At 41.3% G+C, this 25,186-nt stretch overlaps 1 protein-coding gene across 1 annotated transcript in view; it reads left to right on the forward strand.

Moving 5' to 3' along the window:
• LOC103084584 (cytochrome P450 2C18-like) overlaps positions 1 to 9,030 on the forward strand; it is a 47,551-nt gene extending 38,521 nt beyond the window's left edge. Inside the window, 4 exon segments of the mRNA XM_082931522.1 lie at positions 3,730 to 3,871; positions 7,142 to 7,323; positions 8,542 to 8,704; positions 8,870 to 9,030. Coding sequence (XP_082787648.1) covers positions 3,730 to 3,871; positions 7,142 to 7,323; positions 8,542 to 8,704; positions 8,870 to 9,030 — 648 coding nt within the window.
• Positions 9,031 to 25,186: the final 16,156 nt, after the last annotated feature.

The raw sequence follows: 25,186 nt of genomic DNA on the forward strand, positions 1-25,186 counted from the left end.
AGATCACCTCGTTCTACCCAAAACAATCCAATACGTTTTGAAAACCATTTTGGAGGGGCTGTTCTTGGGTGGTGGTGGGAAAGGGAGTTTTGGCCAGAACGATATTGACTGGTAGGGAAAAAAAAATCAGAAAAACACCAAACCAAGTACACGCCTCTCCCCACATACACACCTGTATTTATGTACCCGCACACATGGCCGGCCAAGCCAGCCCTTGGGGGCTTTGAACAATCATCTCAACGCCTCTTTCCGTTTCTCTTCTCCTGAGTATGGGTAGGGGCAAAAGGGGAGAGATTTCAGATCTGTAATTTTTTTTTTTTGCGGTACGCGGGCCTCTCACTGTTGTGGCCTCTCCCGTTGCGGAGCACCGGCTCCGGACGCGCAGGCCCATTGGCCATGGCTCACGGGCCCAGCCGCTCCGCGGCATGTGGGATCTTCCCGGATCGGGGCACGAACCCGTGTTCCCTGCATCGGTAGGCGGACTCTCAACCACTGCGCCACCAGGGAAGCCCTGTAAATATTTTTAAAGCGAAAAAAATAAAACATTTAAAGCATCGTTGTTAACTTTGGTGGAACTGATTGTCCGGTGTGCTAACGCTGGAGGTTTTCTCGCTTTTCCGTGTAAGGGCTTGCAGGCGCGTGTCGGATGTCTGACTAGCCCCACGTGGAAGGTGGGGCGGGGATCAGGGGTTAAAGGTCGGGACCTTGGCGCCACCCCGTGAAGCCACACCCCTTCCCGGTCGCTGGTGGTGCCCATAGCCCCCGAGCGGGCTGAGGCTCAGCCCGGCTGGAATCCGGCTCCGGATCCCGCGCAGACAGGGTCAGACGGCGGGTGGAGGCAGGCCTCACTGCTGAAGCGGTGGCCTCTCCGAACACGCTTTTTTGCAGCACAGGGAGTGCCTAGGGCTTGGCGGCAGCGAGGCGCCGTGCGACGTGGTCCAGCGAGCTTCCTCTCCGAGGGCGCAGGGCAGGTGGGGCGGCTCTGCCTGGACCAGGTATAGCGCCCGACTTGCTCATCCCCCATCCTGGCGCGACAGCCTGGCAGCGCTCTCAGCTCCGGAGCCGGTGGCACAGTTGCGGGTCCCGCGCGGCGCGGGAACTGGGGGCGGGAAGACGGCCCTTCGCCTGAAGCGTCATGAGGCCGGAGACTAGGCAAAGAAAGCTCCAGAGGCAAAGGCTCCTCCCCACACTGTTGTGTTGTCTACGGTTTGCATTGTGCTGGCCAAGAGGCCGAGTCGCGGGCAAGCACGTGGCCACTGGCCCTGAATGGAACCTGGGTGCGCCGTCTGCGTGCCCACCGACTTCCACGCCCCAACACTTGCTGCCGCACCCTCTAAATTTTAGACACTGAAGTGGTTGTGTAGTGATATCTCATTTTGTTTTACTTCTGTTTTCTCGGTGAATAATGATATTTGGCTTCTTTTCATGTGTTGATTGGCCATTCGTATGTGTTCACTGATAGTGTTTGCTCAAAGTCCTATTTTTTATTGAGTTTGCTTTATTTAATTATTGCAGTGCTTTATATATTTCGTATGCAATCCCTTTGTCATGTCTCAGTGTTTTACATGTTTACTCCCGGTTTGTGTCTTTTTCTTTCTTTTTTTGGTTTCTAAGAATGTCTTTCAAGGAGCAGAAGTTAAAAAAAAAAAAAGCATAGTTTAAAATTTTTATGAAGTCCAGTTTATCGATTATTTCTCTTATGAGTTGGGCTTTTGTGTCATATTTATTTTCCAGCACATGCTATCAAATATTTATGCTTTTCTTTTTCAAGTTTTATACTTTTAGCGTTTATATTTAGCTCTATGATCCATTTAAAGTTCATTTTTACTTATGGAGTGAAGTAATGGTCATATTTCATTTCTTTTCTTTATGGTTATCTACTTGTCCCAGCACCATTTGCTGAAAATATACCTGCTTTTAAAATCTTAAAGTAACATTTTCCTGTATTATTTGTTTTAAAATATGCAAGGCAATAATTTTAAAAACAAAATTATAGACCTTAAATACGATAAACTTAAAGGGTGCAATTACCCCCAATTTTGAATTTAAAAGATTTTAAAATTTAAATAGTATTTAAATGTACAATGGATATATATATATATATAATATATGAAATACATATGAAATTGTGTATATATCTATATTGTAACTACCTGTCTGTCTGTCATCTGTCTATCACACTTAACACCTAAATACTTCAGTATGTATCTTCTAAGAACAAATGAACAAAGACTTTATCTACATAACAAAGCATTCACACTAAAGGAATTATCATCTATACAATATTTTTTCTAATATATATATACTATAATTACATTTTCTCAATTATCCTAAAATATCTTGTGTAGCTTTTTTTGAGGGGGCATCCATCTACTGTCCAATCAAGGAACAAGTATTTAATTTGATTATCTGCCCCTTTACTCCCCTGTTATCAAGAACAGTTCCTTTTCCTATGTTTATTTCATTTTAATACACTGACAATTTCGAAGAGTCAAGGACAATTGTCATGTTAAACGTTCCTCAATCTGGCTTTATGTGATTGTTTTCTTGAGATTAGATTCCAGTTGTGTATATTTGGCAAGAAAATTACTTAGGTGATGTTGTGTATGTCCCACTGCATCACTTTTCGGCTGAAGACACGTAATGTCAGCTTATCCCATTATGGGTGATGCTAAGGTGATCTCTTATTAAGGAGAAATCTGCCATATCTCTCCATTGCTGAGGTTCTGTTTTCATAGGTAATTAATTAAAAATCTATGGCATGGTACTTTGTGAATATACTGTTTCCCAAATCATTCATCCAACAGTTTTAGCATTAATTGATGATCTTTACTTGAATTGTTGAAAAATGAGAATTTTTCTAATTTTATCATCTCTGTTTTTTTAATCTAGAATTCATCCATAATGAAGTGTTCCCCCACATTTTAAAATTAAGAGAAACAAATTTCATCCCAAAGATAAATGCTCAGTAGTTTTTAGTGTACTTGTTGATATTATCTAAGAAGTCACTTTTCCTCTTGGGAAAATTTTCTTTCTTACTGTGGTAAAATAAGTATAACATAAAAATGACCATTTTAGCTATTTTAAAGTGTACAATTCAGTGAAATTTAGTACATTCACAGTGTTGTGCAACCATAGCTACTATCTAGTTCCAGAACATTTTCATCACTGCAAAAGGAAATCCACCACCCGTTAAGCAGTCATTGCCCATTCCTCATTCCTTACAGCCCCCAACAACCACTAATCTGTCTCTGTATGGATTTGCCAGATGCCATTTTTAATCAGATCAGACCTCTATCTTAAAAAGCCCTATAAACAGATTCCAAATACATCTGACTTTTCAAGAGCCCTCAGAGGCTTCCATTTTAAACTGTGATCCACAAATGAGATGTAAGAAAGCTGAAATGATGAAATAGAGTCAAGGGTGGGATACAGACAGCAGTGTCCAAACGTTGTGATAAGTAAAGGGGATTCAGAGATCTAGCACCCAAGTAACCAAGTACGCAATACTTCAAATGCTATTGGAGAGGCCACTTTAGTAACATCACTGCCACTGGTCTTAAACTCATCCCTGTTTATTACTTGGTCTGTCTGTCTGGAATTGCCGCTGCCCTTCTTTGGACCTGGGACTCCTCATCTCTAGATCAAAAGATGGGACTAAATGACTTGTAACATTTCTGCCGCTCCACGACCTCTTTATAATTCATTTATCTTCATCTTTCATTCCAGGGCACGACTATAGTAACATTGCTGAGTTCTGTGCTACATGATGACAAAGAATTCCCCAACCCAGAGGTGTTTGACCCAGTCCACTTCCTGGATGAGAGCGGCAACTTTAAGAAGACTGACTACTTCATGGCTTTCTCAGCAGGTAATAAAAATTAATTTCCTTAGGTACTTAGGGAACAAGACACCTTTCTGGAATTGGTTGGAACTTAATGTTGCCCACTCTGGGGCTGAGAATCTGTGACCCTTTTTCCTTGGAGTTCAGGGACATCTATTTATTGTGAAGCCTGTTATTTTGTGAACAATCAGTTGGGTGTGTATTCAGAGTAACATTTTTGGGGTTTGGTTTTGTTTTTCTAAAATCGTTCTGGAGGCAGGTGTCATATATATGAGAGTGCATCACAGTGGATATCAGAAAATCTCAGTTTAAATCCTGGTTTTATTAATTATGAGCTATGTGACACTGGACATTTCTGTTTACCCAGAATCTTCCTTTCACTCATTTGAAAAATACAAAATTACAGTCTCTACCTTCCAATGTTTATTTTGGTGGGGTAGATGTGGAGTTCCAAGGAAAGAGTCATGTACATTTACTTATATAATTACTTTATCTTTGGTCATTCAAGATGTTTGAATTAAGTTACTATTAACTATTACTATGAATTCCAAGAATGTAGATCTGGTTGAAATCAAGCGGTGTTTATTTGGGGTTTGTTAGGACTATAGCCCAGGAGACACAGATCCAAGAAGCACTTAAATTGTGTTCTTCCAGACTACAAAATGGGGAAATTTATAAAGGCAGAAAACCACAAGGGCATATAACTTTTTGTCAAGAATTACAATTGTAGATGACAGTATGTAAGGATGCTTGTAAGCAAGAATTGGTTGGGGTTCGAAATGGTTACATAGTTGTGAAGGGGGAGGGAACTTTGAAAATACAAAATTGTAGCAAGCACCTGTTAGCATATATTATTTTGAAAACGGCTGGTGGAGTCCTTGAGTTTGACACAGTTGGGAATTCAAGTTCTCAGTGATGCTGGAACATGTCTAAACACATCCACAATGAGTATGTGGCTTCATTTTAGGTGTCTGAACCATAGTTATTCCATTCTGATTTTTAAAGGATCTTAAATATGTCATCGTTAACTATATTATGTATACGCAAATGTAATATTAATACAGTACATTAAAATATTTAAAAACCTTTCATTTTCAAGGACAAAGTGTCCTAGTGTTAGATATAACATTACAAGAGAAACATTAAAAAACAAAATAAAAAATCTTAAAATTTGTATGGAAACTCATAAGACCCCGAATAGCCAAAGCAGTCTTGGGGGGAAAAACGGAACTGAAGGAATCAGACTCCCTGACTTCAGACTGTACTACAAAGCTATAGTAATCAAGACAATATGGTACTGGCACAAAAACAAATATAGATCAATGGAACAGGATAGAAAGCCCAGAGATAAACCCACGCACCTATGGTCAACTAATCTATGACAAAGGAGGCAAGAATATACAATGGAGAAAAGACAGTCTCTTCAGTAAGTGGTGCTGGGAAAACTGGACAGCTGCATGTAAAAGAATGAAATTAGAACACTTCCTAACACCATACACAAAAATAAACTCAAAATGGATTAGAGACCTAAATGTAAAACCGGACACTATAAAACTCTTAGAGGAAAACATAGGAAGAACACTCTTTGACATAAATCACAGCAAGATCTTTTTTGATCCACCTCCTAGAGTAATGGAAATAAAAACAAAAATAAACAAATGGGACCTAATGAAACTTAAAAGCTTTTGCAAAGCAAAGGAAACCATAAACAAGAAGAAAAGACAACCCTCAGAATGGGAGAAAATATTTGCAAATGAATCAACGGACAAAGGATTAATCTCCAAAATATATAAACAGCTCATGCAGCTCAATATTAAAAAAACAAACAACCCAATCTAAAAATGCACAGCAGACCTAAATAGACATTTCTCCAAAGAAGACATACAGATGGCCAGGAAGCACATGAAAAGCTGCTCAACATCACTAATTATTAGAGAAATGCAAATCAAAACTACAATGAGGTATCACCTCACACCAGTTAGAATGGGCATCATCAGAAAATCTACAAACAACAGATGCTGGAGAGGGTGTGGAGAAAAGGGAACCCTCTTGCACTGTTGGTGGGAATGTAAATGGATACAGCCACTATGGAGAACAGTATGGAGGTTCCTTAAAAAACTAAAAATAGAACTACCATATGACCCAGCAATCCCAGTCCTGCACATATACCAGGAGAAAACCATAATTCAAAAAGACACATGCACCCCAATGTTCATTGCAGCACTGTTTACAATAGCCAGGACATGGAAGCAACCTAAGTGTCCATGAGCAGATGAATGGATAAAGAAGATGTGGCACATATATACAATGGAATATTACTCATCCATAAAAAGGAACGAAATTGGGTCATTTGTAGAGACGTGGATGAATCTAGAGACTGTCATACAGAGTGAAGTAAATCAGAGAAAAACAAATATCGTATATTAACGCATATATGTGGAACCTAGAAAAATGGTACAGATGAACCAGTTTGCAGGGCAGAAATTGAGACACAGATGTAGAGAACAAACGTATGGACACTAAGGGGGGAAGTGGGGGAGGGGTGGGGTGGTGGTGTGATGAATTGGGAGATTGGGATTGACATTTATACACTAATATGTATAAAATGGATAAGTAATAAGAACCTGCTGTATAAAATAAAATTCAAAGAAGAAAAAGTAATAAGTACATTTTGATTTTTTGTTGATCATTTGGTTTGTTGACCATTTGGATTTCCTGTGTCATGAAGATGTTCAGGGTTTTTTTATTCCTATATTTATGTTTTCTTTTTTTTAATGATTCATAGGAATTTTTTCTACATTCAGAATATAAATTTTTTGTTCATCTATTAGTATTGTAGTGGTCTCTCCCATCCTGTGTCATTTTATTTTGTTTCGTTTTTAAAAAAAAACAAAATAAAAAAAGGCATAGAATACACTGATTGGCCTCAGAGTCATAAATCTCCAACTGGTCATTGTTTGCATCCAGAGTTATAAGCCTTTTTTCGGCCTCAAATTATTTATTTCAATGGTTCTCAATCCTGGCTGCGCAGTGGGACTCCCCTCTCTCCTTTTTTAAAAAATGATCTATACCTCGACCCAATCCCAGTACAGTTAAACCGGAATCTCCAGAGTGGTCATTGGACACAGAGAAAACAAGACAAAAAGTTTATTTTTATCAGTGAGGCAAGGTCTACTCAGAATGTGAGTGCAAAGTGGCTGTAATTGATTGGTCTGTTTCTATCAGAGAGGCACAAGCTGAATTAGCAGGGACTGTTACAAAAGCTTTAGATTTCAGGCTCCCAGCTGTCTGAGTAAGAAGAGAAGGTTTCTGTGGATCCGGCTGTGCTCTTTCTCTCCTGTCTGCTTCTCCTCTCACTCTGGAAACAGAGCTCTGGGAAAGGGCAGCTCCCTCCTGGCCCCCACTCCTCTCTCAATTCCTGGAGATATCCTTAAATATTAGATGTTAAGGACATCGGCAAATCCTTAACCAATGTAAGTGGGTTTTATGCTTCTTCACTGTCTTGCAAACTGTAAGTAAATTAATCCCAATGATGAAACCGATACATATTGTTATGGGCACACTGTCAAAACAGGTCAGCGTGAAGTAAATTACTTCCTGTAACTTTTTACCTTTTTCTTGCCTTTTCAGGCCTGTCATTGTCATAAATAGATGAGCAAAGTAATGTGTTTTGTGAGTAGAGAAACATTTAGGTGTTTGTATGGTAGAATCAAAATAATAAAGTGTCAAAAGTTTGTAGTGTTTCTTCCCTTCTTTGTTTCACAGCCATTTGCTATGATTTGGCACTGAAGGTAAGTGGTAGGTGAAGTGTTCTGTGATTCGAAATTTTCTTCCGGAAGTCATATACTATATAAGCTGTGTGTTTTGTTCAGATGGCCATGAAAACAGAACTGTTCTGAAGAAGGGCATTGTGCCTGATGTTAAGGAAGTAGCCTGGGATCAGGACCAGCATGAGTGAATGAAAGAAAGTAGTCATCAGTCAGGGTCCAACTGATGGTAATGGTGTTCATTTGGATTCTGCAGGGAGCTGCTGTCTATAGCCTGTGAATGCTGCAGGATGGAAGATACTCTTCTTCCATGAGATGCTGCACGTCCTGGCACTGCCTGTATGATGCCTGCTTTCTTTCTGTGTTAGTAATACCAGCAGATCTCAAACTAGGCTGGGCATTAAAATTATTTGAATTTATTTTTTATAATATAGATTCTAGTATTCATCCTAGGGCTACAGAATCAGAATTCTAATGACTGCTGTACAGGTGATTCTGAAGCAGTCAGCTGGCTGTTGGTCCAGAGGTGGGCATTGAGGATCGATACATTTCTCTAGGATCAGAGGGTGAATACAAAGAGCTTCAAATTTGAATCCTCTATATAGTAGCCCTGGGATGCTGGAAATGGAACAGAATTCCTTAACCTCAGTTTCCTTATTTATAAGTGGGGCAAATAAACCTGCTGAAGGTGCTGATATGAGGATTAATTGTAATCTGTGTACCAATTACTCGGGCCATCGCCTGACACATCAGTGGTAGCTATAAGTGGTAGCTATAACAATCACCATAATATTTATGTAATAAATTGAGAAATGTTTTAGGTTCCATGTGGCAGAATAAAAACATAATAGTAGAATGATAATATATTCTGCATCAGGCACAAAATATTGACTTTTGCTATTACATGTATGTCCATTCCCAACTCTCAAAAAAGTCTATGTCCCTGTGTTCACTGTGTATTTTGGAATGAAGCCAACGGTGGTCTTGCATGGATATGAAGCAGTGAAGGAAGCTCCGTTTGATCTGGGAGAGGAGTTTTCTAGAAGAGGCAGTGTCCCAATGCTTGAAAGAGCTACTAAGGGACATGGTAGGTGTGCATGTGCACATGTTCAGCATTGATAATGGGTGGGGGTGGAGAGGATAAAAACAGGAATTTGAAGAGCCCCCAGCAGAGCTTGGTTCACCTGAAAGGCTGCCGAGTGTCAGCTCACTCCTCCTTCCCTAGCACCTCCCCCCTAGTTTCTGTTTCCCCTCCCAGTATGAATCATGTTCAGCAATGGGAAGAGATGGAAGGAGATCTGGCGCATCTCCCTCATGACCCTGCGGAATTTCGGGATGGGGAAGAGGAGCATTGAGGACCGAGTTCAAGAGGGAACCCACTGCCTTGTGGAGGAGTTGAGAAAAACCGACGGTGGGTGACGCTATGCTCTGTCACTCTCACCTTAACAGTTGGCTCTCTTCTCCAGTGACGCCCTTGGAAACATTATAGGGGTGGCCACATCTTTCATAGGGGTCATGGTTGTCACCCCTCAGATGGAGGAGGGAGGATGTGGAACACAGACAGCCAAGGGAAATTTTGTGTATCTATGCTTGTTGTGTGTGTACACTAATGATGGGGCACACAGTGTGGGTATAAATGTGTTTTAATCATACTCTATCCTGAATTTTGTGTTGAATTCAGAAATCACAGAGAGTAGTTTAAAGTCATTTCCTGAAAGAGTTCGAGAACAACGTTTTTCCTGTAGCATTAATGTGGGTTATCTATTCCAGAGCATTTCACCAGGGAATACTTGTTAATTGAACAGGGTGGGAATGACCCTTGTGCAGCATGAAACAAGTGACACGTGTGTTCACTTAATTGGACTATATTTATATTTTCAACCTCACAGAGATGTCTGAGAGTTACTTCCAGGGCCCAGGCCTACAATTCTGGCAAATAGTAATGACATCTAAGGGTTTTAATCATTTAGGTGTATCTTATTGCAGTTCTTCTCAATTATGATTTCTCTGTAAATGCAGCACTATTTTAAAAATACCTTTACTGTATATTTACCTTTACCACTGAGCTTTTTCCATTGTAATTTTCCTGTTTCTAGTTGTGGCCTTTCCTTTAGAGAGGTCTCTTTAACATTTTTCCCTTAGAGAGGTCTCTTTAACATTTCTTGTAAACTGGTTTGGTGGTGCCGAAGTCTTTTAGCTTTTGCTTGTCTGTAAAATTTTTGATGTCTTTATCAAATCTGAATGAGAGCCTTGCTGGGTAGCGTATTCTTGGTTGTCATTTTCTTCTTTTTCTTTTTTTTTTGCGGTACGTGGGCCTTTCACTGTTGTGGCCTCTCCCGTTGCGGAACACAGGCTCCGGACGCGCAGGCTTAGCGGCCACGGCTCACGGGCCCAGCTGCTCCGCGGCATGGGGATCTTCCCGGACCGGGGCACGAACTTGTGTCCCCTGCATCGGCAGGCGGACTCTCAACCACTGCGCCACCAGGGAAGCCCGTCAGTTTTTTCTTTCCATCACTTTTTTTTCTTTTTAACTTTAAATTTATCATGATGCTCTCTTCTTGCCTGCAGTTTCTGTTGAAAAGTCAACTAATAGTGTTATGGGAGTTCCCTTGTGTGTAACTTGTTACTTTTCCCTTGCTGCTTTTAATCTTCTCTCTTTATGTTTATTTTTTGACATTTTAATTACAATGTATCTTGGTTTGTTCCTCTTTGGGTTGACCTGTTCAGGACTCTGTGCTTCCTGGACTTGGATGTCTGTTACTGATCCCAGGTTAGGGAAGTTTTCATCTATTATGTCTTCAAATATGTTCTCTGCCCCTTTATCTCTCTCTTCTTCTTCTGGAACTGCTATAATGTGAGTGTTAGTATGATTGTTGGTGTCAGAGATCTCTTAAACTGTCTTCATTTCTTTTCATTCTTTTTTCGTTTTTCTGTTCATTGTCAGTGATTTCTACTACTTTGTCGTCCACCTCACTGATCTGTTCCTCTCTTTCATTTAGTCTATTCTTGATTCCTTCTAGTGCATTTTTCATGTCAGTTATTATATTCTTCATCTCTGTTTGGTTGTTCTTTATATTTTCCAACTCTTTGTTAGAAACTACTAACTTCTTGCTCTGTGTATCCATTCTTCTCCCAAGTTCTTTGATCATCTTAACAATCATTACCTGAACTCTTTCTTGAGTAGATTACATATCTCTACTTCACTTAGTTCTTCTTCTGTGGTTTTATCTTTTTCCATCATTTGGAACATGTTCTTCTGTCACCTCATTTTTTCTAACTTGCTGTTTTTATTTCCGTGTATCTGGTAGGTTGGTTACAGTTCCTGACCTTGGAGAAATGGCCTTTTGTGGGAGATGTCCAGTGTGTCCCAGCATCACACTCCCCTCTCATCACTAGAGCTATATTCCTCAGGATTTCCCGCTATGTGAGCTGTGTTGGTCCTTCTGTTGTGGTGGGCGGAGTACTGTAGGCAACCTGGTAGGCTTGGTTGGCCCTAGTCCGGTTATTCCCACAGCTGGTATGGGACCACTGATAGGTGGGACTGGTTCCTGACAGAGCAGGCTTTGGGTTCTGGGGTGTCCAGAAGCTTGTGTTGGCCTGCTGTTTGTCAGGGCTGGGGCCCAGCCAGTCCCAGGGCAGGTGCTGGCCTTCTGATGGGTGGGTTGGGTGTGCAGTCTGCAGGACTATCATTGTTTTGGGGCTGGGCATCTGCCCTCTGGTGGGTGAGGCTGGTGCTGCACCTAGAGTAGGCTAACTGGTGGGCAGGTCTGAGGTCCAGTAGGTCTCGGTTGGTGCTGGCCTGCTAATGGTTGGGCTGGGTTTGCAGATTGTGGGCCTGTGGTTGTCCTGTGACTGGTGTCTACTCATGGTACATGAGGGTGGTTCCAAGGCTAGGGCAGGCTTACTGGTTGGCAGGGCAGGGGCCCAGCTGGCCCCAGGGCTATCCTACTGCTATGAGGACTGGGTCTGCATGCTGTGGGGCTGTCATTCTTCTGGGGTTCTTACCTACCTGCTGGTGGGTGAGGCTTGTCCTGAGGTGAGAGCAGGCTTGCTGGTGGGCAGAGCTGGGGATTCTGGGACTGGTGCCTGACCAGTGAGTGTTTTGAGCTGAGTCCTTGGTTCTCTGGCTCAGGGCCCTGGAGGTCCTGGGTCTAGTGCCTGTGCACTGCTGTTTGGAGCTGGGTTCCGGTCCTCTGGTGGGCAGGGCTGTGTACAGGGGTGGCTGTGAGGTCAGAGGATCTTAAGGCAACCTCTCTGCTGGTGGGTAAGGCTTTGTCCCCACCCGGTTAGTTGCAGACAAGTACTGGTGCCTACAGACTGTTGGGCAGAGGGAGGATTCCAAAATGGCACTTCACAGCACCAGTGTCCATGTGGCAGAATGAGCTCTCCAAAATGGCTGCTGCCAATGTTTATGCCCCCAGGGTGAGCTCCAGTTGCCTCCTGCCTCTCTGGGAGACTCTCCAATATCAGCGGGTATTTCTGACCCAGGCTTCTTTCAAGTTACTGTTTATACCCTGGGTCCCAGAGCATGTGAAATTCTTTTTTTTTTTTTTTTTTTTTTTTTTTTGAGCATGTGAAATTCTGTGTGTGCCTTTTATGAGTGGAGTCTCTATTTCCCTCAGCCCCCCGGGACTACTGAAAGTAAGCCCGCTGGCCTTCAAAGCCAAATGTTCTGGAGGCACGTCTTCCTGTTGCAGGACCATCAGGCCTGGGAGCCCAGTGTGAGGCTCAGACACCTCACTCCTTGGGGAGAACCTCTGCAATTGTAATTATTCTCCCGTTGGGGGGGTCACCTACCTGGGGATATGGTACTTCACTCTACCGTGACTCCACCCCTCCTACCCATCTCTTTGTGGTTCCTTCTTTATATCTTTAGTTCTTTATGATCCTTTCTGGTAGGTTCTGGTCTTTTTCATCAGTGGTGGATCCGTGAATAGATGTGATTTTGGTGTGCCCATGAGGGGAGGGGAGCTCAGGGTCTTCCTTCTCTGCCATCTTTGCCAGTCTCCTCCCACATTTCTTTATCCGTAATCGTTGATGGACATTTAGGTTGTTTCCATCTCTTGGCTATTGTCAACAAGGGAATGCAGATATCTCTTTGAGATCTGATTCAGCTGTTTTAGATAAAAACTCAGAAGGGGATTGCTGGGTAATATAGTAATTCTCTCTTTATTGTTTGAGGAACCTCCATACTGCTTTTCATCGTAAATCATTTAACATTCTATCAACTACATACAAGGGTTCAGTTTCTCAACTCCCTCATCAACACTTGTTATTTTCTTCCTTTCTTCCTTCCACTCTCCCTCCCTCCCTCCTTCCTCCCTTTCTTTCTTTCTTTTTTTTTTTTTGATAATGGCCATCCCAACAGATGTGAGGTGATAACTCTTCGCTTTTGATTTGAATTTTCTAATGTGTAGTTTAAACCCAGACAGTTTTTTATTTTCTTTTTTTGTAATGCAAGTACCTGATGTAGGCTGTGATTGCTTAAGGCATCCATTTCAAAGCAGCATCCCCTTCAAGGAAGGCTATCAAATAAACATATGCCAGCCACAGGACTAGATGTAGAGCTCCCCCTACTGAGCCTCGTTTGTTCTTGGTTGATTTCAGTTACTGACCATTTGGGCTACTTGTTTTTGTCTCTTCTAGTGCTTTGTGTTCCCACTCTTTATGTTCTAAATTCACCAGTAGTGAGGAGCCATTGAAACCCTATGCCCCCGCACTTTACCCCAGTGAGAGCAGAACCCCAGGCCCTGTGTGAGTCTCTCTCTCACCCCACCCACAACCTCACACTGTGTTCCCAGGTGTGTTGGCAATTTCCAGGTCTTGTAGGTAATAAAGTTCTATTTTTCAAAGTTTCCTGATGGTTTTTGCTGAAGGACTTCTTGCAGTCATAATAAGAATCACAACGTCTGGTCCAACCACACTGTTGGTTATTGATAGGCTGAGACCAGTACAAAACCTGATGATTAGTGATGTTGACCATCTTTTCATGTACCTGTTGATCATTTTTATTTCTTCTTTTTTTAAGTGAACACAAGATAAAGATATTATTTAATTCATTAATGAGGAAATCCGTTACAACCTGTTGTAATAAGGTGTTACTATCTGTTCAAGGGAGAAGGGTAAAAAAGTACAGACTTACTTAGAGTAGAGGAATGTTGACATGAATGTGCAAATGAAGACAGAACTAGCTGGGAAAGTCAATTGAACCTCTACTGGACAGAACAGAGCTTGTATGTCTATAGGCAAGAATTATTTTGTACTGCTATTAGGTATTGATAATTTACAAATTATTACAGACATCTCCAATAAAATCACAGTCAGATAAAGCACAGGGGTGAGGTATAGTATAGTTTTCTGCTGGAGCACCCATTTCCCCTGCACTGTAGCTGTAACTACACCTACATATCCAGGTTAAGAAAAAAAAATCGACTTTCTTGAAAGGATGTGATTTACGCTCAATATTTTCCCCTCAGCTTTACTGAGATACAGTTGATATACAACATTGTGTTAGTATAAGATATACAACTTATTGGTTTGACATGCTCAGATATTGCAGTATGATTACCACCATAGCATTGTCTAACAGCTCCATCAGACTACATAATTACCATTTCTTTGGGAAACATTTAAGATCTACTCCCTTAGCAACTTGCAGGTATATTATACAGTAATGTTAACTGAAATCACAGTTCTGCACATTAGCGCCCCAGAATTTATTCATAATCTAACTGGAAGTTTGTACTCTTTGACCAGTATCTCCCCATTTCCCACACTCGCCAGCCCCTGGAAACCACCCTTCTACTCTTTGTTTCTTTGAGTTTGGCTTTTTTAGATTCCACATATAAGTGAAATCGTATGGTATTTGTCTTTTTCTATGTGACTCATTTCACTCAGCATAATGCCCTCAAGAGCCATCCATGTCGTTGCAAATGCAAGGATTCCCTCCTTTCTCATGGCTGAGTAATATTCCATGTGTGTGTGTATATATTTGACGCTTGAACAGCATGGGTTTGAAATGTGTGGGTCCACTTATATGCAGATTTAAAAAAATAAATATGTAGTACAGTACTACACGTTCTGTGGTTGGTTGAATCATCAGATGTGAAATTGTGGATATGGAAGACTGACTGTAAAGTTATGCATGGATTTTTGCCTGTGCAGGGGGTCAATGCCCCTAACTCCCATATTGTTCATGAATCAAATGGATATAAGGAAAAACATTCATCTGTTTGTCAGTGGAAATAATAATAGGAATAGAAAATAATTTTATTTGAGCCAAACTGAGGATTATAGCCTGGGAGACACAGATTCAAGAAGCAGTTGAATTGATTTCTGCCAGACTACAAAATGGGGGAGATTTATAAAGGCAAAACCCACAAAATACATAGGTTGTTTGTCAAGAACTATAATTGAAGGTGGCAAGAAGTAGGGGTTCTTGTTAAGGAGGTATTGGTTTGGGTCTGAAATGGTTGCACAGTTACAAGGGAAACCTTGAGACCATAAGGTTGCAGGTGGCAGCTGTCAGCAGCTATTTTGTAGAGAATGGTTGGTGGTGTCCTTGAGTCTGATACACTTCGGAAAATTCATGTTCTCAGTAATGCAGGAATGTGTCTGAAACCACATCCACCATGGCCACCCAGCCAGCCCCATTCTGAATGCCTGAACCACAGTTACTCCATTTTAATTTATAAATTCATCCTCTTCTTTAATGGTTAAAGCAGATGTACAATGCATGTTTAAGGCCACAAAACAGGCTGTTCTAGACAGCATAAAATTTAAGCCATATCATGTATAAGCCAGAATGACTTCTCCATACCTCAGTATGTGAAAATTTCTTCCATCATGTTATGGACAGATAGGTTGTTTCCACATGTTGGATATTGTGAATAATGCTGCAGTAAACATGAGAGCACAGGAATCTCTTTGATATCCAGTTTTCATTTCCTTCCGATATATACCCAGAAGTAGGAATCCTGGATAATACGGTAGTTCTATTTTTAATATGTGGAGGCACCTCCATACTGTGTTACAAATTGGCTGTACAGTTTACATTCACACCAACAGTGCACAAGTGTTCTTTTTTCTCCGCATCCTATCCAACATTTGTTATCTTTTTACTTTTTGATGACAGTCATTCTAACAGGTGTGACGTGATGTCTCATTGTGGTTTTGATTTGCATTTCCCTGATGATTCGTGATTTTGAGCACTTTTTTTAATGTACATGTTGGCCATTTGTATGTCTTTGGAAAAATGTCTGTTCAGTTCCTCTGCCTGTTTTTAACCAGATTATTTTTTCCTATTAAGTTGTAATGGTTTCTTTAAATAAATATTTTTGATATTAACCTCTTATCAGATATATGATTTGCAAACATTTTCTCTCTGTTTGTAGGTTGCCATTTCATTTTGTTGATCATTTTGTCTTGCTCTGCAGAAAAGCTTTTTAGTTTGATATAGTCCCCTTGTTTATTTTTGCTTTTATTGCTTGTGCTTTTGCTGTTATATTAAAAAAAAAATCATTGCCAAGACCAATGTCAAGAAGTCTTTTCCCTAAGTTTTCTTCTTGGAGTTTTATTGTTTCAGGTCATACATTTAAGTCTCTAATCCATTTAGAGTTAACGTTTCTGAGTGCTGTTAGATAGGTCCTGTTTCATTCTTTTACTTCTGGACATCCAGTTTTCCCAACACCACTTATTGAGGAGACTATCCTTTCCCAATGAGTATTCTTGACTCCCTTATCAAATATTAGTTGATAGTATATGTGTGGGTTTATTTCTGGGCTTTCAATTCTGTTCATTGGTCTATATGTCTGTTTTTATGCCAGTATACTACTGTGTTGACTTTTTTTTTTAGCTTTGTCATATAATTTGAAGACAGAAAATTTAATGCATTCAGCTTCTTTCTTCATTCTCAGGACTTCTTTGGGTATTTGGGGTCATCCATATAAATATTAGGATTGTTTTTTATATTTCTTTAAAAAATGCCATTAGAATTTTGGTGGAAATTATATTGAACCTATAGATGTCTTTGGGTAATAAGGACATATTAACAGTACTAAGATTGATCTGTGAACAGTATGTATCTTTCCATTTATTTGTGCCTTCTTTATTTCATCAGTGTCTTGTGAGAGAACATTGTACAGAGCTTTCTCTTTTTTTTTTTTTTTTGCATTCTTTTAAAATATTTTCCCCATATGGTTTACCACAGGATATTCAATATAGTTCCCTGTGCTATACGTTAGGACCTTGTTGTTTATCCATTCTAAATGTAATATTTCGCATCTACCAACCCCAAACTCCCAGTCCATCCCTTTCCCTCTCTCCCTCCCCCTTGGCAACCACAAGTCTATTCTCTATGTCTTTGAGTCTGTTTCTTTTTTTTTTTTTTTTAATTCAAGACCCATTTATTCTCTAGTTCTGCCCACATGGTGACACCCTCCTCGAAAAGGCGGTCACTTTAACACCTGGTGCTGAAGACACGTGTTCCGAGGTTTCAACTATGAGATCCACATTCTTAAAGCCCTAGCTCTTAAACCTCATCTAGATTTCTCCGCTTGGATGGGGGGAGATGACCCAACACAGCGAAGAACCGCTCAGGACTGCGGGCTCTGCTCGCCCAGGAGACCGTGCAGCTCCCCTGACCACCCGGCTCGAGCCAGGATTAGGGCCCTGAGATGAGGGGTGCCTGCTGGGCTGCCGCCCCTGCCCCCACCTCCTGTCCTCTTCACTAGGCTGGCCGTCACCTCTAGTTTCCCTGGAGTCTGGGGATTCCAGAAAGTCTCTGCTCACACTTCTGTATCACGCCTGCTGCCTCAGCACCGCTGATCCACACCAAGGGGGAAAGGCACACAGAACTGCTTTTCAGCACACCAACGTTCCACACAAGTTATTTTATAAGCCTGCGGGTTCCTTTTCATCAGAGGACATTCGCAAGGCCATGGCTTCCCCCGGCTCCCCACTGCCCCTGCCGGCAGACTGGACGTGCGTGGCCCCCATGCTGAGTCGCACGCACTCCCCTGGCTCCACTCAGGCGCACTCTCCTGGAGAACTGAGGGCGGTGCCCTGGGCTCTTCCGGCGGGATCTGTCCTGAAGCCAGTCCTAGAGTGACAAGAGCCACACCTGCAGGTCTGTTCCACTGACCAGCCACACAGGACCGAGCTGGGCCCACGGACCTTAGTCTGGACTGTGTCGGCTGGTCATTCTTGCCTAGGTTCACAGGCCAACAGCTGCTGTCCTTCCTTTCTTGCTCATCACTGCACCAGCGGGTCACTCCTACCTGCTGCCGTCACACCCCTGGCAACTTCGTGTTCCAGGGCCAGCCAAGAACTGAGACCCCAGCAGGCCCCTAGCTCCCAGTAGGCAAACTCCCCATTAAACTACTGCTGCCTATAGCCGTGTTCTCGAGGCTTCAGAGCCGGGAAAGTGCGGAAAGCATAGCAATCCGCGCGCCCCCAGCCCCAGCCCCACGATGCTACGCGGAGGCGCCTGAACCTCGCCGCACCCACCCCCGCCAACACAAGGGACCTCTGCGCCCGCCTATCCCGCGGACCCGGGCGCACATCCGACCATCGCGACCCACGATGGAGACGCTGGGGTCAGAGCTCGGCCGGCGACGGGCGGTGGGGCGGGCGGGGACCCGGGCTCCGGCCCCGAGGCCACGCAAACACAGCAAGCGCCCCTACATCCCCAGAGCTCGGAAAGCTTTGAGTCTGTTTCTGTTTTGTAGATAGGTTCATTTGTACCATATTTCAGATTCCCCATATAAGTGATATCATATGATATTTGTCTTTCTCTTTCTGACTTACTTCACTTAGTATGAAAATCTCTAGTTGCATCCATGTTGCTGCAAATGGCATTATTTCGTTCTTTTCTTACGGCTGAGTAGTATTCCATTTTATATATCTACCATATCGTCTTGAGCTTTTCCTTCCTTGGTTAAATTTATTCCTAAGTATTCTATTGTTTTTGTTGCTGTTTAAAGTGGGATTAATTTCCTTAATTTTTTCCATGGAGCTTGTTGATAATCTGTAGAAACACAGATGATTCTTGTATATTGATTTTGTATCCTGCACCTTTACTGAGTTCATTGATTAGTTCTATCAATTTTTAGTAGAGTCTTTAGGGTTTTGTACATCTGCAAACAGACTTTTTCTTTTCCTTTGGATACCTTTTATTTATTTTTCTTGTGTGATTGCTGTGGCTAGGACTTCCAGTACTATGTTAAATAGGAGTGATAAGAGTGGGCACAATCATATTGTTTCTTTTTCTTTATTTTTATTTATTTATTTATTTATTTTTCTGCGGTACGCGGGCCTCTCACTGTTGTGGCCTCTCCGTTGCGGAGCACAGGCTCCGGACGCGCAGGCTCAGCGGCCATGGCTCATGGGCCCAGCCGCTCCACGGCATGTGGGATCTTCCCGGACCAGGGCACGAACCCGTGTCCCCTGCATCGGCAGGCGAACTCTCAACCACTGCGCCACCAGGGAAGCCCTCTTTTTTTTTTTTTTTTTTTCAATTTTTATTTATTTATTTTTGGCTGTGTTGGGTCTTTGTTGATGCACATGGGCTTTCTCTAGTTGTGGTGAGCGGGAGCTACTCTTCAATGCGGTGCGCGGGCCTCTCATTGCAGTGGTTTCTCTTGTGGAGCATGGGTTCTAGGTGTGCGGGCTTCAGTAGTTGTGGCTCACGGGCTCTAGAGCGCAGGCTCAGTGGTTGTGGCACAAAAGCTTTGTTGCTCTGCGGCATGTGGGATCTTCCCGGACCAGGGATCCCTGTGTCCCCTGCATTGGCAGGCAGTTTCTTATCCACTGCACCACCAGGGAAACCCAATCATATTGTTTCTGATCTTAGGGTAAAAGCTTCCAACTGTTCAACTGTGAGTATGATGTTAGCTGTGGGCTTGTCGTATATGGCTTTTACTGTGTTGAGTAAAGTACTATAGAAGTGCTTTTATCATGAAAGGATTTCGAGTTTTGTCAGATGTTTTTTCTGCATCTATTGAGATGATCATATGATTTTTACTCTTCATTCTTTTAATGTAGTGAATCACATTTATTGATTTATGTAAGTTCGAAAGATTTTGAGAAGGACTGGCAATGCTTGCTGATCCTTAAGTGTTTGTAGAATCACCAGTGAAACCATCTGATTCTGGACTTTTTTTTTGTTAGGATTTTTTATTACTGATTTGAAAACCTTATCATTATTGGTTAGTCAGATTTTCTGTTTCTTCATGAATCAATCCTAACAGGTTGTGTGTTTCTAGAAATGTATTCATTTCTTGTAGGTTATCCAATTTGTTGGTAGACAATTGTTCATAGTAGCCTCTTCTTTTTTTTTTTGTATTTCGCTGGTATTGGCTTTAACATCTCTCCTTGACTTCTTACTTTATTTATTGCATCTTCTCTCTTTTCTTCTTAGTTAGTCTAGCTAAAGTTTTGTCGATTTTGTCTTTTAACTTCGATACTAGAAGTAATAGTGGTTTATTCACCACCTCTGCATTGTGACAGTATTCTGGATTTGTCTATATATTTACCTATGTCAGCTACCTTTATACTTTCATATGCTTTTCTGTTGCTGCTCAGTGTTCTATTGTTTCAGTGTTATGGAATTCTTTTAGCTTTTCTTGTAAGACATGTCTAGTGGTGATTAATTCCCTCAGCTTTTGTATATTTGGGAAAGTGTTTATTTGTCTTTTATTTTTAAAGAATTGTTTTGCCAGATACAGTATTCCTTGTTGGCAGCTTTTTTCTTTCTGCATTTTGAATATATCATCCCATTGCTATCTTTCTTTTTAATATTTATTTTATTTATTTGGTTGCACCAGGTCTTAGTTGCGGCAGGTGGGCTTCTTAGTCGTGGCTCACAGGCTCCTTAGTTGTGGCATGTGAACTCTTACTTGCAGCATGCACATAGGATCTAGTTCCCTGACCAGGGATCGAACTTGGGCCTCCTGCATTGGGAGCATGGAGTCTTAACCACTGCGCCACCAGGGAAGTCCCCCATTGCTTCCTGGCCTGCAGTGTTTTTGCTTAGAAGACTGTTGTTAGCCTTATGATTGTTCTTTTGTACGTGACAAGTCACTTGTCTTGCTGCTACCAAAATTCTCTCCTTGTCTTTGATTTTGACAATTTGAGTATAATGTATCTCAGAGTGGATTTCTTTAGTTCATCCGAGTTAGAGTGTGTTGGCCTTATAGAAGCTGAGTGACAAATTTTCACCCAGATATGGGAAGTTTTGCCATTATTTCTTCAAATAAGCTTTCTCTCTTTTCCCATAATGTGTATATTGATCCACTTGTTGATGTCCCATAAGTCCCTTAGGGGTGCCCACTCTCACCACTGTTATTCAACATAGTTTTGGAAGTTTTGGCCACAGCAATCAGAGAAGGAAAAGAAATAAAAGAAATCCAAATTGGAAAAGAAGTAAAGCTGTCACTGTTTGCAGATGACATGATACTATACATAGAGAATCCTAAAGATGCTACCAGAAAACTACTAGAGCTAATCAATGAATTGGTAAAGTAGCAGGATACAAAATTAATGCACAGAAATCTCTTGCATTCCTATACACTAACAACGAAAATTCAGAAAGAGAAATTAAGGTAACACTCCCATTTACCATTGCAACAAAAAGAATAAAATACCTAGGAATAAAGCTACCTAAGGAAGCAAAAGACCTGTATGCAGAAAACTATAAGACTCTGATGAAAGAAATCAAAGATGATGCAAACAGATGGAAAGATATACCATGTTTTTGGATTGGAAGAATCAACACTGAAAATGACTGTACTACCCAACACAACCTACAGATTCAATGCAATCCCTATCAAATTACCAATGGCATTTTTCACAGAACTAGAACGAGAAATTTTACAGTTTGTATGGAGACACAAAAGACCCCAAATAGCCAAAGCAATCTTGAGAAAGAAAAATGGAGCTGGAGGAATCAGGTTCCCAGACTTCAGACTACACTGCAAAGCTACAGTAATCAAGACAGTATGGTACTGGCACAAAAACAGAAAAATAGATCAATGGAACAGTATAGAATGCCCAGAGATAAACCCACGTACCTATGGTCAACTAATCTATGACAAAGGAGGCAAGGATATACAACGGAGAAAAGACAGTCTCTTCAATAAGTGGTGCTGGGAAAACTGGACAGCTACATGTAAAAGAATGAAATTAGAACACTCCCTGACACCATACAAAAAATAAACTCAAAATGGATTAAAGACCAAATGTAAGGCTTGACACTATAAAACTCTTAGAGGAAAACCTAGGAAGAACACTCTTTGACATAAATCACAGCAAGATCTTTTTTGACCCACCTCCTAGACTAATGGAAATAAAAACAAAAAGAAACAAATGGGACCTAATGAAACTTAAAAGCTTTTGCACAGCAAAGGAAACTATAAACGAGATGAAAAGACAACCCTCAGAATGGGAGAAAATATTTACAAACGACTCAACAAAGGATTAATCTCCAAAATATATAAACAGCTCATGCAGCTCAATATTAAAAAAACAAACAACCCAATTAAAAATGGGCAGAAGATCTAAATGGACATTTCTTCAAGGAAGACACACAGATGGCCAAGAGACACATGAAAAGCTTCTCAACATCACTAATTATTACAGAAATGCAAATCAAAACTACAATGAGGTATCACCTCATACCAGTTAGAATGAGCATCATCAGAAAATCTACAAACAACAAATGCTGGAGAGGGTGTGGAGAAAAGGGAACCCTCTTGCACTGTTGGTGGGAATGTAACTTGATAAGCCACTATGGAGAACAGTATGGAGGTTCCTTAAAAAACTAAAAATAGAATTACCATATGACCCAGCAATCCCACTACTGGGCATATACCCAGAGAAAACCATAATTCAGAAAGACACATGCACCCCAGTGTTCATTGCAACACTGCTTACAATAGCCAGGTCATGGAAGCAACCTAAATGCGCATTGACAGACGAATGGATAATGAAGATGTGGTACATACGTACAATGGAACATTACTCAGACATAAAAAGGAACGAAATTGGGTCATTTGCAGAGACTTGGATGGACCTAGAGACTGTCATACAGAGTGAAGTAAGTCAGAAAGAGAAAAACAAATATCGTATATTAACACATATATGTGGAATCTAGAAAAACGGTACAGATGAACCGGCAGAAATAGAGACACAGTTGTAAAGAACAAATGTATGGACACCAAGGCGGGAAAGCAGGGAGTGGGAGGGGTGGGAGGGGTGAATTGGGAGATTGGGATTGACATGTATACACTAATATGTGTAATAGGGATAACTAATAAGAACCTGCTGTATAAAAAAATAAAATTAAAAAAAATGTATATATAAGGGAATAATTTTTTTAAAAAATTATACCTTTTATCTGATAGAATTAGGGGATGGAATTTCCCCCCAGTTTTGTATTTTAAAAAGTGTAAATCTAGGGACTTCCCTGGCGGTCCAGTGGTTAAGACGTCATCACCTTTCAGTGCAGGGGATGCAGGTTCAGTCCCTGTTTGGGGAGCTAAGATCCCACATGCCTCACAGCCAAAAATCCAAAACATAAAACAGAAGCAGTATTGTCACAAATTCAATAAAGACTTTAAAAATTGTCCACGTCAAAAAAGATCTTTAAAAAATTTAAATCTAAATCACTTTCAAAAATGTATATATTTTAAATGTGTGTGTATGAAAGTGTGTTGAAATCTGTCTGTCTGTCTGTCCCTCAGTACATCATATGTATGTCCCAAGAACAAAGATTTTCTCATTCATAACAGTAATAATATTTGTGCTCGGGAGTTACTGTTGATACAATATCGTCTAATACACAACCTATATTTAAATTTTTCCAACTTTCCTAGAATATCTTTTTTTTTTTTTTTTTTTTTTTTTTTTTGGTACGTGGGCCTTTCACTGTTGTGGCCTCTCCCGTTGTGGAGCACAGGCTCTGGACGCGCAGGCTCACGGCCATGGATCATGGGCCCAGCTGCTCCACGGCATGTGGAATCTTCCCGGATTGGGGCACGAGCCCGTGTCCCCTGCATTGGCAGGCGGACTCTCAACCACTGCGCCACCAGGGAAGCCTTGTTATATGAGTTCTTGAAGGAAGGCTCTGTCCTTATCATGTTGGTATCAGACTCAAAGCAAGGAATAAGACCCCATAGAATAAAGGAAGGGGAGTCCATGACTCAGCGCACACATTACAGGTGTGGAGATTACAGGTTCGAGCCCTGGTCTGGGAAGATCCCACGTGCCGCGGAGCAACTAAGCCCGTGTGCCACAGCTACTGAGCCTGTGCTCTAGAGCCCGCGAGACACAACTACTGAGCCCGTGTGCCACAACTACTGAAGCCTGTGCACCTAGAGCCTGTGCTCTGCAACAAGAGAAGCCACCGCAATGAAAAGCCCACGCATCGCAATGAAGAGTAGCCCTTGCTCGCCACAACTAGAGAAAGCCCATGCGCAGCAACAAAAGACCCAACGCAGCCAAAGATAGATATCTAGATAGATAGATAAATAAATTTATTTAAAAAATAAATATGTTTGATGCTGCACTGAAAATTTTTCTATGAAAAGGCTCACGATTTTTTAGAAATTATGAATAGCATTTATGTTTATACCATTCTACAGAAAGCTAATGTAAAAGATAGTTCATAATTGCTTCTTCCTTCCTCTTTCTAGATTTCACTAGAAATTAAGGTTTTTAAAGGTTTTCGACTGAAAAAAAAAAGTCACAATGTAAGAGCCATGAGCTGAGCATTATTGAGTGTCTTACTGAAGACTAGCCTGGAAGACAGCCTCTCAGATAGCTCTGAGGAACCCCTCCAAAGAGGTAAAAGAGGAGCCAATATATATATGAATTTTTTGGCTGGGAAATACATGTAGTCAAACATCTATTTTGGTAAAAAAAAAATTACTGCTGATAAAAAAAAGAAATTGAGTTAATGATTTTAGTGCTTATATATGGGAAAATGCAAGACTCTGGGGGCCTTAAAATTCTTCCTTAGATATGCACCTTGACTAGGGGCCCATATATCCAAAACACAGAATGCTTAATCCCGAATTCCTTTCAGGGTGTACTTGTAGGTCAGCAACTGCAGTGGCTAATGACTTGATCCTTGTAGAATTGGAATGGTGGGCAACATTCTTTGTTTACAAGGTTAACAGTTCTGATTAGTATATGTAATTAAAACTACTAAAATTAATAAGGAAAACATCTTATGCAAGGAACTTTTTTTTTTTTTTTTAAGGATACAAAGAATGGAAATACATTTTGTTAAGGGAAAAGTAAGTGAGTTTGCCCTGAAGCTGGTTCTTTCTTTCTTTTTTTGTTTTGGCTGAGCGGGGTCTTCGTTGCGGCACGCCAGATCTTCATTGCTGTGTGCTGGATCTTCCTTGTGGCATTCGGAATCTTTAGTTGTGGCATGTAGGCTCTTAGTTTCAGCATGCATGCGGGATCTAGTTCCCTGACCAGGGATCGAACCCAGGCCCCCTGCATTGGGAGGGCAGAGTCTTAACCTCTGGACCACCAGGGAAGTCCCTGGTTATTTCTAAATGGAAAAGAA

The sequence above is a fragment of the Lipotes vexillifer genome, unplaced genomic scaffold (genome assembly GCF_000442215.2).
Source record: "Lipotes vexillifer unplaced genomic scaffold, Lipotes_vexillifer_v1.1 scaffold325, whole genome shotgun sequence".
In the NCBI taxonomy this organism is placed as follows: domain Eukaryota; kingdom Metazoa; phylum Chordata; class Mammalia; order Artiodactyla; family Lipotidae; genus Lipotes; species Lipotes vexillifer.